The sequence below is a fragment of the Argiope bruennichi genome, chromosome 3, assembly GCF_947563725.1.
Source record: "Argiope bruennichi chromosome 3, qqArgBrue1.1, whole genome shotgun sequence".
Lineage (NCBI taxonomy): Eukaryota > Metazoa > Arthropoda > Arachnida > Araneae > Araneidae > Argiope > Argiope bruennichi.
Window position 1 is genome coordinate 120,242,351 of NC_079153.1, and position 21,676 is coordinate 120,264,026.

General features: G+C 27.8%; 1 protein-coding gene across 1 annotated transcript; it reads left to right on the plus strand.

The window, feature by feature from the left end:
* The first annotated feature begins 8,472 nt into the window (after positions 1-8,472).
* Positions 8,473-12,453, plus strand: LOC129963985 (40S ribosomal protein S18). Its single transcript, XM_056078629.1, has 5 exons — positions 8,473-8,609; positions 8,864-8,965; positions 11,058-11,144; positions 11,292-11,485; positions 12,323-12,453. The coding sequence occupies exons 1-5, from the start codon at positions 8,607-8,609 to the stop codon at positions 12,399-12,401; spliced, it is 465 nt and encodes a 154-aa protein (XP_055934604.1). The 5' UTR covers positions 8,473-8,606; the 3' UTR covers positions 12,402-12,453.
* Positions 12,454-21,676: the final 9,223 nt, after the last annotated feature.

Sequence of the window (21,676 nt, forward strand, 5' to 3'; positions counted from 1 at the left end):
CTGAGTGTTTATTAAATTTATATTTCTACCATTCTGTTTATGTAAAGTAAGGTCTCCCTAAATGTGGCACCAACTCTTGCTTTTCAATTTAAGATAGTTTAAGCATAAAAGAAAGAGCGATAGATATTAATGATTCTGAATTGTGAGTACAAATGAATGCAATATGTTGATAATGAACGTTGAAGCTAAATTTTTAAATAACCATTTGTTAATAAGCAGCTTTGTAATATGATTGGAAAGATACTATCTTGAAATATCCTGGACACTTCAAATAAAGCAAATTACAAAGAATCGACTTATTAATTATAAATTTAAGAAGTTAATATTGTGAAACTAGTGTATTTCAAATAATTGATAATGATAAACTTTGACAATTGAATAAAAGCATTTAATTAAATAAATAAATTTAATAAAATTAATAAAAAGAGTTGCAAATAGAATTCCAAGAAAAATCTTGACACTGATAGATTTACTTCATTTTCATCTCTTTTACTATACATATTTTGTATTTTTACTTACTGTGTCTTCTAATTTTGCTATTATTAAGTTATGCCTTTTTTTTTTCCCAGTTTAATCTATTTTTTAAGAGAGAAAAAAATAATGATGTACAATTTTTAAAGTGGCTGTTAATCATGGTGCTAAATAAATAACTAAATACGTTTCTGTTGAGTTTTCAGATTATGTTGGTAAAAATATTGAATTGTCACTTTTGCTATTGAATACTTGCAAACTGTTGGGCTTGGAGAATTGCAATTAGATTCTCCTAATTAGCTTAAATTTTAACTAACTTTCTTTTCCTAAAACTTACATCACAAAAGTTTAAAAAGTATTGAAAAATTGATTATACATTTGCATTGTAATGGTAATCACTCGGTTGAAAAGAATTGGTTGTAGAATGATCAAAAATGGAAGCACCTTGCCTTTAAAAAAAAAACAGATAGTGCCCTAATTTTCCATTTTAAAATTCAGTTATTTGTGTTTCAGTACTTTCAAGAAATTAACATCAATAAAGCAACTGTGATTTTATTGTCTTATTAAAGTAAGTTTGTGATCAACTGGGCCAACAGAAGTTTCTTTCATATATCTCCCATGTAAGGTTAACCAGATTTACACTAATTGCATCGGGATCAAATGTCATTCCATAATTATGATGAGGAAGTTAGGAGAGTATTTGCAGTGTCATTCCATTTGGCTACCGTTAAAAATTATTAAATCTTCTCCAACAGCCTGCAAAGAGCTTCAAAATGGTGTGTTAATCTAATCAGTTAGGGAATTCAAGAAAATTTGCCTTTTCTATCTTAATATTATATTGAAAATAATGATCATAAAGCTCAGTATTATTTAGTGATTTTAGCCTAATTATTTAACCTTTAATTATTTAAACAGCCTTTAATTATTTTATTAATTATTTATTAATTTTTAGCCTTTAATTATTTAAACAAATGTTTGGCGCAGAATGTTCAAATTTGTCCCTTGTGCAATGAAACTAAACCAAACCAAATTAATTATTTAAAATTACTGGTTTACTTAATTATTTTTCAATAAAAGTTTTTTAGTAAAAAAAAAAAAAATACAGCAAACCGAATTAAAAATATTTAATTTTAAATAAAACGATGTCAAAACTTTTTAAACACATTTTTAATTAAAAGATTAGACATTTTAAAATTAAAAAAGAACAGCATTAATTTATAAAACAATTCGTATTTTATATTTCAATTTACATTGCATTACGCACAATTTCATTTTGCAATATTTTTTCAGTACAAATTCTCTTAAAATATCTTGGAAATCAATTTTTTAGTTCATTATCTGTAATAGCCATGCGAAGTGTTTTTGATTTGTTGACATCTATAACAATTTTTCAATTTCGAAAACCTTCCTGCACTACTTGCATTTACGTCCATAAGGCATTTGTACATTTTCGCCTCTATCATTACATTCGGAAAAATAAATAACAAATTGATATATTATCATATATCAGTTTCTAAGAATTCATTGCGAAAACCATTTTTTCTTTATTCGTTTTGAAAAGTTGGGAAAGTAGTATTTAAAACGTATCATCTCGTCACCAAACATCTTATTTAATATCCTCTGAATAATATTCTTTAAATTTATGAACAGTTTCTTTAATTTCGACGCTGCTTCTTTTTGGAAAATCGATCGGAAATATAGTATTAATTTTAATAACGATCTAAACATGATGAGATTATTGAACATAGCATATCTAATTCAGACAAATATGTTTCATTTCTCAACTTTTCTTTCTTAAATACTAAGTCACCAAAATATTTCCCGTCCTTGATCACTGCATTGGTAATTGTTTCATTTACTCATTTACTTAAGCCTTGTAATTGTTAAATATTTCTGGAGAAAAGCGTGCTTTTTTTTTTTTATTTAAAATTGGAAATGCTCAGAGAAGTCAAAACTATAGATGTTTATCTATAAGCGTTAAACGCATTAAAAAGCATAAAATACTGCCATGGAATGATTAAAAAGTATATGGAAGTGTTCAAGAATATTTAACTTTTTTTTTATAAATATACGATTTTTATCAGCCTTTCTATATGTTTTCAAAATATGTGATACTGATGAAAATTCAACCAGCTGGAGTAGTTTCTCCAAAAATTTCTTATATATTCTCTAACAAAGGTGTTATCACTCTTCTCCTGTATAAAATTGTGGACCTTGGGTAAGGCCTCGAATGCCTTGCATGGCTTAGCTAATAATAGTTATGAAATAGTGAATTTTAGCATTTCTGTTGAACCTATCATGTTTTCTTTGGTGATTGATCCCTTGCATTTAGCAATAGATACTCAAATTTAGATGAGTAGTTTCCAACCGGTTGAAAAAAAAATCCGATACATAATTTTAGTCACATAATTAATTATCAAATTTTATGTATTTAAATCATTGCCTTTTTGAGTTATGTCATTTATATTCATACAGACCAACAGAAAATCACCCCTTAGACGGATTTAGTTTCTAATTTGTCGAGTATCTATAGTTTAGATGCTAAATCTGTACATCAAATTTTATCACTATAGCGTGTTTCGTTTTGTAATTGTCGTGTTAATTTAATTTCAGGCAGGCAGACTTTCTCAGAATGGATTTAACTCAAAATTTGACAGCAATCTACAAACATGGTGTGAAGACCAAATATCATATTTCATCAGTCTATCTTAAATAGTTCTTCAGTTATCTTTGTCACAGGCAGATATAATCCCTCGGGAAAGTCTAAAAGTAGAGATTTGTTAAAATCAAGAGCTGCAATTTTTGACGATTATAATATTTTCTCTAAACTTTGTATATGGGAAACAAAAAATGCTTTTTCAACAGAAAAAGTTCAAGGTTCCCAAACATTTTCTTTTACAAAAAATGAATAGTTCGTGTTACTATCATAAGATGAGAGTTCTAAAATTTCCTGAAGTTATTTATAACTAGCCGCCTTTGGCGACCAGCCGGTTCGCCAATCTTAATGTTCGTTAAAATTTTAATAATTAAATATTTTACGCAATTCCTACTTTAATAGATTCTTCAACAAAATATTTTTAAACTTCAAATTTTGATGATCATATAATTCACTCATAATATTATAATGGCCTTCAGTCATAACGTAATATGTATCTCTCTAATTTTCTGTTAGCACCCGTAGAATTTATGCTTTAAATTAAAGTGGAAAGAATTAATCTGCAATTAATATAATAATATTTTTTACTGAAACATGCATTTTTTTTATAATATGATTACTGATAACAGAGTCACTGAGCGTTTAAACTTTATGGGCACTAAAGAATATCTTTCGTAATTTATGTTAAATCTCAAGAATTTGTCAACAAAATTTTCTCAGATTCATCATGAACAGATCGATTCATTAACAATGTTTAATTTTAAATGCATCAAACACTAAGAAAATAAAATCAATTGTTTAAAATAATCGGTCGAAAACAGGTTTAAAAAAACTACTTAAAAAACGATGTACTTAAAACTATAAGAATATACAAAAAATATATAACTAACACAAATACAATTTAATTACAAAAGCATACAACTAACTTAAAAATAATTTAAATCAAAAATCATCCGTTGATAATATTGTCAACAATCAGAACACAGTGCGCATGCGTGAATTTTCAACGCCAGTTACGGTAACGCAAATGCGTGAATTTTTCTGTGCCAGTTGGGATAATGCTATGCAGATTAGACATTTTTAATTTACTTTATTCTGTGTTATTTTAATTCAAAAGTACTTCAGAATGAATCTGAAAGATCGATTAATTAACAGTGTTTAATTTTAAATGCATAAAACATTAAGAAAATAAACAGAATTGTTTGAAATAATCGGCCGAAAAATGTTAACCCTAGCCTCATTACTGTTGGGAAATAAAAAACTGAAGCCTTACTCATTTGGCGGTGGGGAAAATGGAAGATTTTTCGGCGGGAAAGTTAGTTTTTAATTAATAATTAAAATTCTAATTAAAAATTCAAAAAAAAGGGAACCCAGGTGCCCATTCCCGACCTCTAAGGTATGCATGTACCAAATTTGGTAGCTGTAGGTCAAATGGCCTGGCCTGTAGAGCGCCAACACACACACACACATTGAGCTTTATATAAGTATAGATTTATAATGTAAGTATTAACATGTTATACACATTGTGCGTGGAGGTATAATTCGCATCTATTTAAAGATACCAATTCTTTAGAATTTCAAGAATGAAGATGTTTCATATTTTAAATGAAATTCACTGAACTTAATTGCTTGCCAAGTTCGTTTCTAAATCTAAATAGCAGTGTGGGAGAGGGGATTCGTTATCTAATTACAGAGAATGAAATAAATTAAAAATTAACGAATTTTTTAAAAAAATCAGCAGAGAAAAGTTTAAAATGTGCAACTATTAAGCGTTTAGTGTGAAATTTTAGTATTCGCATAACTGGATTCGCTTAAAAAAAACCCTCCCTAGTTAATATTATTTGTTAAATAATAAAGACCATGTGTGTGATGTTTTTTAAACCAAACTAACAATTATTTATTAACATAATAAAACTTTTATAAGTTTTTTCTTAATATTGATTTCGATAAAAGCTATTAAAAATATATTATTATTTTTATTTATTTATTTTTAAAATGGCAACGTTAGTTATAAAATGTTTTTGGTTGTCATGTTTGCTGATGGCTTTTTGTAGTTGAATTCTAAAATGGAATAAAGTGTATTGATTATATTTTCATTGAGAAGATTATTTTTAAATTTAGAAAGCACAAAAGGAGCGGTCATTTTTCCTTAGGCAGCTTTAACATTTTTTGTGGCTCAAAATACAGATTTTGATAAAAGCTGCTATATGAAATTTATTTTTTAATATTTTTTGTTATGTTTAAAATAGTTCTAAAAATCCCTGAAATACGTCCTAAAACTAATACGTTTCAAGGTTTCTACTTTGTGTGTTTTCAGAAATTAACAATAATTATATGAATTAAAAAAAATAATATAAATAAATTAGAAATTAAAAGATAATTCTTAAAATACTAGATAATTCTTAGAGTAATAGATATTTCTTAGAACATGTTATAGATTTTTTTGTTTCCCCAAAAGAATTCTTAAAGACTTTTTTTACAATTAAAATTATTAATGAAAGCAAAAATAAATCGATGGTAAATATCAAAATTAAAATTAGCATTTCTCTTTCCATTATTATTCATAACTTAATTCTTTTGTTATAAATATCGTTATTTTTTTTTAAAAAAATTGAACGAGAAAAAAAATGGTTAATTTTTTATATACCAATCAGAAAAGAAAATATTGCCGTTTGTGTCTCCCTACACTTCAAAAAACGTTCCCAAGTTGGCTATCTTCAAAACTCAGTAAAAAAAAAAATGTCAATATTTATAGAAAATCAGAAGTTTTAATATAAATAAAAGTCATTGTAATAATTTGTGTATATATATATATATATATAACAATCTTGCCGAAATAAAGCAAACTTAGCACACTTATTATTTAAGAAAAGAAAAAAAATCTATATATATAAAACGCTAATTCATGTGACACAGAAATCATTATATTACATATTGTTGAATGGTAATAGTCATATGTAAATAAATTATTATATGAAAATTGTAGGCTGTTTCATTGAATGTTTTTAAAGCTGTACTTAATTCAATGCTTCAGTAATTAATGAAGCCTCAAAATGTTACTAGAAATACTCTGGGTAGGGCCCACACACACAAAAAAAAAATCAATCAAATCAAATTCAATCAGAAAAAAAGACGCAAAAAAATTAAGAAATGGGTGTGAAACAAAGTTTGATCGAGCTCGAAAATAGGGCCCACAATTACCCATAGCTATGAATGGGTTAGCTATGGAAAGTGACGCTGATATCTTCGAAAGTTATTATCTCACAAAAAAAAAAAAAAAAAAAAAGATTTTTGCAATATAACACAAAAAATTACTTTTTTAGTTGTCAGTTTTATTTCTGTACAATGTTTTTATTTATAATTAATTTTTAATGTAATATGCAATTATAATAATTAGTTCTTTATGTTTTTATGAAATTCAAATTCATACATCAAACTATTTAATCTCGCGTTTTTTCCTGTGTTAAAATTAAGCCAATCATTACTTATATTTTGGAAACTACACTTAGTTTTTTTCCATGGTAGAAGCGAGTCCGAAATGGCGCTATATGATGTTTTCAGCATATAGAAAAAGGCTCTAATAGTTAGTTACAAAAAAATGTTTTGTCTGTATGTAAAATGGTGTATTTTCAAGAAAGGTACCAAAAAAATAAACTTAAAAAGCAAAAATACTAAATATGTATAATATAAACGAAAAAAAATAAAGCAAAAAAGAGCCACTCGAACTAAGTATCCGCACCACATGCATCATTCATGCTTTTCTGACCACTATACTGCACCTCCCACAATTCGGAGTTGAAGTTGAACATATTTATTCTAATAGTTAGTTATAATTTTTTTTTTTTTTTTTTTGAAAAATTGCGTTTTTTCAGGAAAGACACCTATTCTAAATATAAAATTTGATCCAAATCGTTAAAGTCATTTGCGAGATAGGAAATAAATTTATATATATATATTTATTTATGTATATAAGAATTGTTTGTTTAAAGTCATAAGACAATACATTTGCTGGTAACTTTCAAACACTTACACTTTTTAAATTTTTGTACCCTTCCCCTCAAAAAAATAAATAAATTCTAAATTGGGTAATTAGAAAATTTTACCTTTCTTCCCACTATATCATTACAAAAAAAAAAAAAAAAAAAAAAAAAACTATTTACATGCATTTTTAAAATTGACTGAAATATAAGGAACAAAGTTTAAACCAGTTTTATAATTTAAAACAGTGAAAATATTAGCATTATCCAAATCAATAGTGATCTACAGATTTCTAAAATTATAGTTTAAAATTTATTTATATATTTTTCATCTGTAAGAAAGTATTTATAAAGAATTTGACCTAAGAATTTTCGACACACAACGAAACAGAAAACTTCCTTCCGTGGCATATTCCATGCAGAGAAAGCAGAAAGAGGTTTGTGTTCCAGTCATGATTTTTGTGAGTTAAATTCGATAGGATCGGCTTCAAATCTGAAACCTGAACTATACAACTAGACCACTATGACCTCCGCCTTTTGTAAGACCAAGCACTCTGCCCATGCAAACAGAGCGAAGAAGTCAATATTAATCAATCCAGTTGAAAGAAGGGGGGACAGTATTTGCTGTGTTTCTTCTTATTTCCAGGGGATGTTTTTAAAATTTATAGGCTGTAATTTTTCTTTTCTGGATATTTGGTTGCGATTTCGTGCTAAAGTTTATTTTTTACTCAGATAGAGTTTAAAATAAAGAAAAAAAAATCATCAAGAGCCAGATCATTTTGTAACACTGCCAGTGGTGAAGCAGTGAGAAGTAAAAGAGTTATGTTATGATGATGTACGTCATGATGATGGTTTAAGAGATGCAGGTAAAATGGACCATAAGTACTGCAAAGTTTTTAAGATGGTTTTAGTGGAAGGCTCCATTTAGTAATAACACATCAGTTGGAGTATTTTCGGGAGTTGTGAACAAATTGGGTTTGATCTTTGATGGTAGGGTCTTTATTATGACTTAGCCGGCTGATAAATTTCCTAAAATTTTCTTTAATATGATCTTCAATCCTTATGGAAAACATCGTTACTTATGAATTATAACATATAATCGTTACCTCTGATAGATAGATTTTTATCTATCGGAGATGACGGTATAATGGTTCTGAGTAATTAGTTTTGCATAGGTTGAAATTTCTCAAGATGCGTTTTAGCAGCAAGGCCCCAGATAGAAAAAGCGTAGATGAAAATGGGAAATAGGATGTGTTTGAACAAAAAAACATTATCTTTTAGTGAAAATGGTGAATTTTGCCCTATTAATGGAATTATTAGATACACTTTTGCTCAGAACAGTAATTTGTTATTCTGCTCTCACGAAGTTTACTGTTTGCAATTATTGATCTGGCAACTCCCTGTTCAATACGAAAAGAAGTGAAGTGATTTGACGACGTCCATTGGTGTCTAGTCGCGAAAAATTTTGCATGAAATAGTCGAAGCGGGGATAAAATTCCAGGATGGTAAGAATCCAATCTATTTTAATCAAGGGCCTATAATGCTCTTTTTATCATATATTTTTGTGTATTAATTAATTTGTGTTATTCAATCCTCACCAATGCGATATTGAGCGTTTATTTTGTCTGTGTTCTGATTGAAATAGTTTTGAAAATGGCATGCGTAATTTTTGATTAATATCTGCGAATGTGTACGACTGTATTATTTTGTAGTCAATTCTTTTTGTTTAAATATTAATTTGTATCATCTTTTATTTCAGTCGTCGCTTGTGATTCCAGATAAATTCCAACACATTTTGCGTGTTATGAACACGAATATTGATGGAAGACGTAAAGTTATGTTTGCATTAACCGCAATCAAGGTATTTATTATATTTCTTCTTTAAATTTAGCCGTATTTATTGTGAAATGCTGTTGAGAATAATTAAATATGGTTGCATTCGAACTTTATGCTTAATTGTATCTTGTCAAATTTTTATCATTGATTTTTGTTTATTGAATTGGAACCTTCAAAGTATGAAATAGAGCGTATTAGTTAAATTTATTCACCTTCCTTAATTGTATTACAGTTAGTTTGTTTTTGCCAAAATTGGTTTTCATCTATGAAATTAAATATTGGTAAATCTTTTTCCTCTTTAAAGAATTGAATTGCTATTTGAAGACGTTCTCAATTTCATGTGGTAAATTCAAATACTTGTTGTACTTAGTGCCATGGATTATAATTTGCAATTAATCAAAGCTAAGTGTGGTGAATCATTTGGAAATGCTGAAGGCTGTTTTAGAAGAATATCTGTCAAACTCAACATAGAACTCTGAATGATTGTTATGCGAGTTAGTTTTGGTATTATACTATATGTGAAAAGTGATAATGCAAATGATTTATTCTGCTATCCAAATATATATTGGATTGAGAATTCAGAAATCATTTGTTAATTGAAACTGTGGTACTTAATCGTGGTGATTGCTGTAAAGTTTAATGAGTGAATTATACACTAAAAATTGACTGATAACTGTAGTATACATGAAGAATGTAATGTTTAAACAGCATTGGTGGACATTTTATTTTCTGTAAAATTATTGGAAAGCCCAATGATTAGAAACTCAATCCAGAGGGTGATAAGCAGGATCTAGCATTTTCTTCTTCTTTCTTTCTTTTTAAATGCTCTATGCTTATTTATTATTAACATTTCATTTTTCCATTAACAACAATCTATCCTTTTTCTTCCTCTTGAATGTTATATCCTGCTGTTGATCTCAATGAAGGAAGATTATGAGATCTGAGGGCTTGAATAAAAAAAATGTCTTTATATAAAAAAAAAAAATTAACGTTCTGCATATAGATTTTCTGTAAAATAACAGGATTACTATTGAGATTAAGAGTCTTTTGAGTGAAAGTTTTAAGTTTTCTGTATTGTAGGTACTTCTGTTATGCATATAGAAAAACTGATTCAAGTTATCAATTTTAAAAAAAAAATTGATGAATGGTTAGTTTACTAATGTTTTCTTAACAAATGTCTAAAGAAATGTTATATCATTTTTGGGCTAATTTAGATTGATTATTCATTTTATTGTAGAGAAAAAGGTGTCGGCATTATATTAATCATTCATGAGTATAAGATGTTCTGTGGAAATTTGATGAATAAAACTTAAATCTTTTGTTGTTAATCTTCTTTGAATTCCAATATATTTATAAAGCTCTTGCTGCTGTTATATTCTTGAATATTTATATATTTTTAAACCTTTAATTCTTTTGCAACTTGATTAGGAATTCTGGTGTTATGTCTGAAATGTCATATAAAACAAGGTCAGATCTTGGTAATGTGAATTAACTAACAATTATCTGTTGCATTCTTTAACTTTTATTATTCATGGATGTTTTCCTTGGTAAATTCTACACTGTTAGCAATATTTTGCTTTGCTGTTGACAGTTGCTCATATTTGTTTACTTGTGAAGTGAAAAAAAAAATATCTTTCCTTTTATGGCTTATTTAATTGCTAAGCATTATTTATATATAAATACTTACAAGACTATAAATATTGATTTGTAAGACTTGTTGCTTAGATTTTCAAATTAGATTATGTTTCGTATTTTCTCATTAAAATAATTTTAATTTGCTTTCTATTGATAGTTAAGCTACTTTTTTAATAAGAGGTGATCTTGCGTATTTAGAAATATGAATAGTTTAAAGGTTTATAACCGTTTTTGGTATATTATGTATGCCATAAATTTTCCAAACCTGTATTTTTTTAAATATTAGGAATATGAATACTTTGATATAACAATTCTTTTTTTTTATTTGTCAGTTCCAGTTTCCAAATATTTTTTAAATTGCCACAAATTATCTATTATTAGTATAATTAGATAGTAGTAAGGAGTGGTCTGTTTTTGCATAAGTAGATCACGGTTTATATTGTTGAAGCTATTTTTTATAATGTACTTTATTATTTTTGCAGGGCGTTGGTCGTAGATTTGCTAACATAGTATGCAAGAAAGCAGACGTTGATCTAAACAAGAGAGCTGGTGAACTTAGTGAAGAGGAGGTAGGGTTAAATTTTTTTTTCTTTTAAATTTTTCTGTAAATGCAGATTTATTTTTGGAAGATCTATTGTGATTTTCTTCATTTTTCCTGATATATAAATAGTAGCAGATAAAGATGATTTCTAATTGGCAGATTTATGTCTTTTCAGGTTGAAAAACTTATTACCATTATGTCCAATCCCCGCCAATATAAAATTCCTGATTGGTTTTTGAATAGACAAAAGGATATTAAAGATGGAAAATACAGTCAAGTAACATCTAACGGTTTAGAAAACAAACTTCGTGAAGATCTTGAACGTCTGAAGAAAATCCGTGCTCACAGAGGTCTGAGACATTACTGGGGGTATGTTACACTTTTTGCAGTTTTATTTCTTGCATGTTCTATACGTGCTGTTGACTTTAAAACATATGAAATCTTAAATAATTTACAAAGAAGTTGTAATTTACAAGTATCTTATTTATGTAGAGTATTATTTAACTTTTTTTTCTATTTCAGTTATTAATAGTTAACACTTATTAAATAAGTTACATATTGGAAATTGTGCTTTAACAAAATGATTTAAGCTTAATATCAGACTGGTTTATATAAGGAATATAACAGACTTGAATATAATAGACTGGTTTAGCTATAATCTAATCCTTCAGAGTACTGCATAGTCTTCCTTACTTTTTCTGTAATTTTATTTAAGTTGGCTATTCCTATTTAAGTTCAATTATGAACATTGTTAGAAATTGTAAACTAAGAATTTAGGCATATTGATATATATGTAATGAAATATTACAAAAATTATAAGTATTTTATTGTGAAAAATATTCATCAGTTTTGTTATGGCTGTTAAAAATGTAGTTGTTAATCAAGCTTAAGCATCAAAGCCATATTTATTAATACAGCTTTTCTTCCTTTGAAAATGCAGATTATCTGTATGAGAATTGTAATATTTCATTAAAAAGTTTTGTGTACGTGGATTAATTTTTTCATTCATGTTTATTTTATTAAAACTTATTGATCATAAGTTCTAAATTTAATAGAAAATAATGTAAGACTAAAGTTACTGCCAGAGACTTGATATTCTCTAGTCCATAGTGTGAATTATAACTTATGTGAATTTGTATAAATATGGTACATTTTTAGAAAAATGGTTAAATTATAAAAAAAAAAAATTCTTTTTCTCCTCTATAGCCTCCGAGTGCGTGGTCAACATACCAAAACTACCGGCAGGAGAGGAAGAACTGTTGGTGTATCCAAAAAGAAGGGTTAATTGTATATGTATATTTATTTACATCATTGAATAAAATTTTTCACTGGTGTAATTGCTTCTATGTTGTATAAATGCAGAACACAAGTTTGATTAATAAATATAGTGGGGATTAAGCATCTTTAATGCTATTCTTTGATATACTAATTTTTTTCCATGTTTCATTAAGTTGATTAATTGGAAAATAAGATTTGCTAATATTTTTCACATGATCTGCAATGCTTCATAGAATGCAGTTAGGATTTAAGTGTAAAGATACATTTCAGACATTATACACTCGGAGCATTTCCTATTTGAAATCTTGTGCATAGAATATTGAAGGATTAATATTTTATGTTAATTTGGTTGTCATAGCAAATGCATGAATTGGTATTAATGGTTTAAAACTCTTAAGCTAAATGAAATAAACAATTCACCTTGAATCGAACAATTGGTTACATCTACTTAGTTGGAAATTAGTTTTTTGCCTATATATATATTCATAGAAAGGATGTAACTGCTAACATCATGGGGAAAATTAGAAGCTTTTTTCATTACAAAACATTTCATTTCCATGTAGCTGCCATTGCTAAAAACAACTGATTAAATGCAGGATGGTAGTTAAAATTTTAAATTAAATCTGTTATTGAATTGGGCTGAATTCATAGTTTTATTTTTAGAAATTTATATGTATTTTCAGTTTTGTGTGTGTGTTAATGTATAATGTTGATAAATCATTATCAACAATGTTGCTTTATCATTGATATCAATTTGTGAATAAGTACATCATTTAACTGGTGCAAATTAATAATATGCATATAAATTGTTATTCATTTCAGAATATCCCAATTAATAATTATATGAAATGAGAAAAGTCTTATAGAATATATTTCCACATATAAAACTTAATTATTAAGATTGCAGTTACCATTAGATATTTTATTGCTAATTAACTGCAAGTTTGTCAATTTATGCGGTAAAAACATCCGAAAATTCTCAATTTAAAGGAAATTGCATCAAGTATTAAAATTTAATTGTGAAACATTTAACAGCTGGTTTTCTTTTAAATATTAAAATAATTTATATGGAGTTCTTAAGAAATTGTCATTTGCAAATGAATATTAGAAATCTTTTAATCAGTTTGCTAGTAATAATGCATGTGCCAGTACCTGAGGTTTTTTACTTTATTTTACATTGTTTCTAGTTGTACCTCCATAAAAAGAAGGTAATCACTTATTTAAATTTTTATATTCTGTTAATTAATTTACTGATTTTGTCAAATGTTGATTCTAAATTTTTAGGAATCCATGTATTTGGTATTCAAATATATCTATGCCCTTTTCACTAATAAAGTTCATCCATGGAAGTTATGTTTCAGAGTTTACTAGAAATGAGCAGAGTTTTGATTTGAAATAGTTTTTTCTCGTATGATATGTTATCCTTTTTGATGAATTTTTCATAATTTAGAAAGCTATTAGCATTCTTTATTTCTGCATGTTTAGAAATGTGAGCAAAAATTTATTACAATTCACATTGAGAGAAATTAGATCTTTTTTATAAAGTGCAATTTATTTGCATGTTTGTTGAAATTTTGATAATATAAGATTAAATTTGAATTCTTTAATAAACATTTTATGGAAATTGGACAAATCTCAGTATATTAATGCTATCACCTACATCACAGAATGTTAAAAAAAAAAAAAAAAGCTATAATGGGAAATGTTAAGATGCCAATAAAAGCTAGTCTTTTTTTTTACATACTTTGGGTGGACTTATATTGAGAAAATTAAGTTTAATTTTGATGTTTGAAAGAGTTGTAATTTCCCATTAATAAAAGAAAAGCATTTTGTTAAATATTCCTTAAAATTTAGAAACTAACAACTTCTAAACTTATATTTCTTGCCAGTTTTGAGGGAAATAGTATAGCTGTTAGTTTTTAACCAAACACTATATATTTCTATAACAAGATTTCAAAGATTTTGATAAAAATATTTTATTTTTATAAAAGAGAATGCTCATTCAAATAAATAAGTGCTTAATAATGATTTTTATATAGATTTATAATTTTGATTCTAAGACATACAAAATTCCATTTATATAGCTTGCTTTGTTATGGTGCTTTCAATTAGATGACAAATTGTATACTCTTTGATGGTTTCGGTTTTCATTTACTTATTGACCTATAATTTAGCTTTTACGATTACATACAGATTGTTTGGCTGTTTGTGTTTTCGAGTTATTCTGTCCAGATACTTGCAAATGAACAGTTTGGCGAATTTGATCTAAAATTTTAGGCGCACTATCACGAGTTCCATGTAGTTGCCTTTTTCACTTCTGTGGCTAAAACAATCCGGAATGTTACATTAAATAAAATCTATGCTAGATATCATCTGCAAGCTTTGATTAAACATTTTTGCGACTACTATATGTATCTGGCAACTGCCAAAAGTTTATTTCATTTATATTCTGAAAATAAATTTGTTTTTAATGAGATTAGAATTTTCATTCTCTTAATTTTCCAAAATACCGATTATTTTTCGATAAAGAGCATGCAATAAATTTTATTTTTGTAATAAAATTTCTGCTACAAAAAAAAAGTATTTAAAATGTTGAGAAAAACTTTTAAAAACGATTCTTTATCAAAAACAACAATATCTGATTAGAATAAAAAGTTTAAATGTGGTAGAGAATCCGTCGTAGATGATCCTTTGTCTGGTAAACCATCCATTTCGATTAATGAATAAGCTATCAATAAAGGCAGAAAATTGCTCAGGTGGCGTGGGAGATGCTTTTTCAAGTTAATTTCTTTTTATAACGCATTATTACGCGTAATGAAACATGGATATGTATATATATATATATCTAGTAGTTCTCTTGAACCGTTTGTGTAGAACAATTTATCGAAGACATCTGTGGCGAGAAATTCATGGCTTTTGCACCACGATAATGTGTCTCTTCTAAGTGCAATTATTATTCGTGAGTTTTTAACCAAACTTCAACAAATGCGGCTCCTCAAAACTGCGTGTTCACCTTATATTATTGTACCGTGGGATTTTTCTAATTTCCACGTTGTAATGGTTTCTTCGTGGTTACCGTTTTGAGTATTTTAATTTGATAAAAGGAAATTTCCTATAAACTCTCAAGTGCGATTTTAAGGCATATTTTGATGATTGAAAAAAAAAAAAGTAGAAGTGCATTGCAGTCGAAGGAGATACATGTTTTGACCATCAAATCGAAATCTTTTATTTTATCCATCATTCCGTACATTTTTAATACAATAGTATCGTGACGGATAGACAGATATTATGTTAATGGATTTCGTCCAAAACTTGATAGAGATAGCAATTAGCAGATAACGTTTTGTGTAAGTATAAAATGTTGGTGTAAAGATCGAAGGTAAAATTCTACTCATTTTCTTTTTGAGTTATGTTCACAGAAACAAATAATATCGATTTTTTTTTTCAAATACAGGGTGAGATTAACTAAAATATTGAGGTCGATTTTTTTGATAAATACTGTACTTCCTCTTTGTATACTTTATGTAGTCCAATCAAATTACACTTTAGCATGGGCAAATATATATATAAAGCAGCAGTTTTATTGGTTCAGGTTGCTGGAAATAGTTATGTTAGCCATCCAAAACATGAAAATATATCCCGCCTTAAGCTATATAAGATAGGATATGTGAGTAAGTTTGGATTCGGTTCTTCGCACATAAGAAGATTATAAATCAAAAAGAAAAGCTTGAGTTGTCTAAATAAGTTTTATAAAATGATCCGTTGAATATTAAGATAAATAAGTAAATAACAATGTAAAAATATTTTTAATTGGGCGAAATTTTAACAATTCTACTAAATTACATTTTCCACAGGAGGTAGTATCTGGTAAAATTTCAGGTTTACATAATTTTGCGGGGACGCAGTGTTGAGGGAAAGGTCCCCATCAGTTCTTTGTCATCTATTCAAATGCTCGAAGCAGAAAAAAAAAAAAAGTGTAAAAGTATTATTTTACCATTTTAAATAGTTTCTGTAAAGTTATTCCTAAAAACTAATAAAAATTATATTTGACTTTGTATCAATTACTCGTCGTTGCGTTTTAAGCCTGGGCTTTGGGAATGAAATAGAATAATTGTCTTATTTAAATACGAAAACAAATACAAAAATATTTTCATATTTAATTCAGTCCAATAAATTAAAATAATAAAAACTAGAACGTATTTTTTCCTTCACAATGTGATATTTCTGATGGCATATCGACTGGATCAGTATTTGAGGAATTAAGAAAAATGCAGCATATCTTCCCAGACTTGAAGATCACTTCATATATATATAAAACACTAACGTACGTGGCACAGAAATCACCTTTATTACCCATTGTCGAGTGGCAACAGTCAAATGAAAACAATATATCGTTGAATATATTTACAGCTGCATTAAATTGAGCACTTCGCTTAGTTTATTGATGGAGCTGGAAAATATTATTAAATATTTTGGAAAGGATTCGCCGTATCAACAAAATAGCCAATTTAGTTTGGGGAAAGAATCCAAGAAATAAGTTTCAAACAGAAAGTTTAATCGAGCACAAAAATAGGCTTAACCGTCACCAGATGGGTAATCGCTGATTTGCCTATGGAAAGTGACGTTAATATGATCTAAAACAATTATCACACAAATGTGGTTTTTGTATAATTTTAAAAAAAGTTACGGAAATGAAATTGATTTCATTAAATAGGTATAGCTAATATCTCTTAATTATAACAATATTGTTTAGTTCAATTTGATACACGTTTTTAGATGTTGCAGTTCAAACTCGTGCATCGAAACATTCAATCGCGTGCTTTTACCAATCATTAACTCCATAATAGAATTATTCCTTTTGCTTTAATTTTATAATATATATATACTTTTTAATTTTAATTAATTCAAATGAATTCATGTTTTTCAGTTTGTATCAAATAACAAGGTGATTGTAAAAAAAAATCTATTACAAATTAAAAACTCAGTAATTTAGGTGAACAAGTTGGTCCTAAAGGCAGCTAGTATTTATTAAAATCTCTTTGTTTATTATTAGCTGTACTGTTTCTATTATATTTATGAGATATATCAAATGGAGTTGCCAAAATTTTTACTTCAAAGACGGAGTTTCAAATGAGAAAGTACTAATCTGAAAGGACTTCTTTTGTTTTTCTTTAACTAGTTAAATTACATGAGAGCGCGTGGTTGCTCTCTTCCTGTTTGTAGGCAGCGAAGTAATTAGAAGTCCCCGCGCATTCTTCCGGGCAGTTCGTTCTCTGCATGGGTCGGAGAAGCGGCAGGGGACCTATATTTCCCAAAACTTGTAATGTCAGAAATAATTGGAGGAACAAGCGCACAGGTTTGTACTTTTCCGCATCCACATATCGTGTCCATTAATTTCGCACAAATGGACGGCATTCGCACGTGACTCTGTAGGTGGTCTTTCTCGTGACGTCACCGTACCTGTAAGGATTTTTTTTAAACTGTTTTCCTAAATGTGACTTTTGACCGCCAATCGTATATTTTAGCAAATTTCTGTTGGGCCAGCCATAAAGAGTACAATATTCCTAAAGCAAACCCATGATTTTCGCCTCTAGATGTGTAAACATTATGTCAAATAAAGATAAGAGGGAATGTGTTCATGTTGTTTAATTCATATGCGAGAACTGATCCTCAAAGCAAATCTTACTTTCATCTTTCCTGGGGCAAAAGCATGCCTTTTGTTGCAGGTCTTTTAAAACATTTCATATAAGATAGGAAAGAAATATTTTTTTTTTAATTCAACTTAATAGATAGAGGTATAATTACTAGAACATTAGGGATTCATAAAATAATATCATAACAGAGCACAATAAAAACATTCAATATCCCTGAACCTGAGATCAATGCGATTCCTGGTCAATAGAATGAAATAGAGAGAAAGGAACAAGTATAAAAGAAAAATTTTAATTAGAATATTAATATATATACAAAACTGTATTATGGGTATACAAACTCAAAAAAATGCAAATTTAAAAAATAAATACAAATATACATAAACAGAATAGAAATAATAATAAAAACTACTTACAAATATTTATGCAAAGCATAAAAGTATATACATAGTCTACCGAAAAAGAAACTAAATTTTTAAATTAATAATACTTAAGAGTAAGTTTTAAGATTACTTCTTTCCTTCAAAATGTCTTCCTTTTCAATTTATGCACGATTCAGAAGTGTCCTTCCCTGTTAAAATAGCTCCCAAGAATCATTTTCTGAGACCGCATGTAAGCCTCATGGCGAATTCGCCCACTTATTGTGCAATCTTTCACAAATTTGTTGGTCTTCTAGAACTGAAATCTAAAAAAAATCACGAAAGACATGATATGGTGATTCACTGTATCATTCATAAAGCAGTGATAGAATGATGTGGCTCTCTGGCACTCAAAGGTTGACCTTGCACATTGTCATTATAAGAAAGATGATAGATTGCCAAGCTTGTGTTCTTCTTTGAAAGTGTGGTTTCTTTTTTGTTAGTCTTTTTAAAAACAGAAAAAAGAATATATGACATACTAAGATGTTAAAAAAAAAACACCTTACGATTAAAATAAAAATTACATTTAAAAAACTCCGAAAGAATGACAAATTGGTTAAGCTTTCTGATTAGATTTGTCATTTATATAACAAATAATATGACACGGACAATGACCTAACACAATAATTCTACTAAATTTTTCTAAATATTAGTAATCTTTTGTAAATATTCCTGAATTATAATCAGACATCCTCTTCAGTCGTATTTATAATTTTGGATAGTTGGATTATGTGTATGACTTCAATATTTTTATGTTGAATATACTTTTCTTTAAGTTTTATTCTTTACTTTTTCGATTTGAAATCTTAAAAATCATTGACTAAGCAGAGTGGTTTGAAAGGGTTCCAACGAATCTTAAGGTAAACGCATATCAAAAGTATTCTTATTCAAGTAGCAGTTTTAAAAAATATATAAAGCATGTGCATATTGCAGAACATTGACTGACTATAGAAATATTATAAGCATCACTACAGTTAAAGATATTAGTAGTTGTCAGATACTGACAATACAAGAATTCTAAGATTGCAGACGTGCACTTGACTTTCAATGTATGAAGCAACTCATGAACACGGGCGAGCCACAAAAGTCTTTCAAAAAACGATTTCAAATAGACATGCTTCCAATTATGAACTGTCTGCACTAAGGATTAATTAAACTCAGTTGTAGAAAGTGTTATGCTCTAAAATCAAAGTTGTTGAACTGGCTTTCCTGGTTTATGAATGAATTTTACAAAGTGAGCCAAAGAATTTTGTTGTAAGACTGTAAAATGAAATAGCAGATTTTTTTTTTATTTCTTTAATTTAAAATAAACTTATACGGCTCCATTTAGATTGCTATAATGATTCAAAATGATTTGAATGCCTATTCTAGTTTATTTTTTAGAATTGCCCTCATAGCTAGTGGCATTGCAATAGGGAAGCAAGGTAGTATAAATGAATTGAGCACAAGTCTTAAGGTACGCCGTGAGGACAAAATTTTAATGCATTTATGTCACTTTTTTAGACAATAATAACGAGGGGGGCAAAAAAAAAAAAAAAATTCAATGCTCCAGGTGCCATTTTTTTTTTTTTTTTTTTGCTATGCTTCTGCTCAAAGCACTCGTTGAACCTATTTAAATGATCAAAGTATTGAGAACAATTTTAAAAAAATGTCAGTGCATAAATGTTCGAACCTATTATACATTTTTTTTCATGATTCAAATGTTATGTCACTAACCGTCACCTTTTAGTTGAAGTGGAAGATGAAAGACCCTTGAATCTATACGTTTCCTTACAATGGAATATTATCAAATTCATTTTGAATTTTTGGGAATAAAAAGCTATTAAATTAGGTGAATACATTGGATTATTAAATCACATATCAAATTTAACCACATTTATTGTTCATAGATTTTAGGCAAACAATTTAAGAACAATAAGCAATATGTGGTCCTTTATAAGATATGACCTAGTTGCTTCAGCTTAGTTCACCAAGAAATTTTTAAGCATCAACTTGTGACACACATCAAAACTGCTCTATTTTAATAGCCTTATAACTGTTTGGCTCATTGTGTATATGAAACACTTTATTAAATTCAAGTACCGTGACATCATAGCGCTAATAAAAATATATCTTTCAAGATAATCTGAACTTCTTGTTTTCACAATTCTACAGCTTCACTTTCTTATTTCTTCATGTAAACTACAAAGATATTAAACAGAACCTTTCTTTCTTAATTTTAAATTTCAATTCACCAATGAGACCTATTGTTAAAAATTAATCAAAAAGATATTTTAAAGAAATTTGCAAAATTCATAAAAAATGTGCACAACAGTTAAATTGAAATCATTTGAAAAGTAATTTTTTGAGCAGTAAAATAGTACAAAACTCATCTTTTTTCGGTAATACTTTTGAGTATGGTAATGGGAAAACTTGCTTAATGCAAAAATTTTCTTAATTAATTTAAATTCTCATAAAAGTATTTTTTTTTAAATTTTACCATTGTGCTTATTTTCTTCACCAAAATACATACATCGTTTCCAAATTTAGTAGCTCTAGATAAAACAGTCTGTAATGTAGAGCGTAAACACACACTGACACACATATTCTTTTGCTTTTAGTAAAGAATTTACTTTTCCATTTTGAATCAGTTTCTGTTTAAAGATGCTTATAATAAGCCCTATGAAATTATATTGCAATATTTTCAGTTAAAATTTAACTTCATATATAAGAAATGGTGAAATTTTTTTAGACTGTGTCCATTTCCTCAAATGCAATTGTATGTGAAAAAAGCATGCAATCTTTCTTATAGCTTGAAATTTGTTTTTTTTATGGCAGTACATTAAATTGTTTTTGTTGATTCAGAGAAAATTGTGTAAATTAATCTTCTAGGATATTTCTTAAATTATGAAACATTCTGCAGCAAAACGTCAATACTGAATTATTCTACTTTTTGTCTTTATATTTTTAATAAAAAAATTATTTTCAGCAAGAAAGTTATTTAATTAGTTAAAGTTTCATAATTTTTATTTCAAATTATAGCTCACATTTTAAATGATACAACTAATGTGCTTAGTGAACAGAATGGTGTGAAGCTTCTAAAATAATACAAGTAGCATTATTAAAGAGTAATAATAGTAATCTGTCAAAATTTCAAATTTAATATACTTTGCTACGGAAGCCATCAAATGCAAATTACAGAAAATATTTGATTGAAATTTTTATTACTGTCA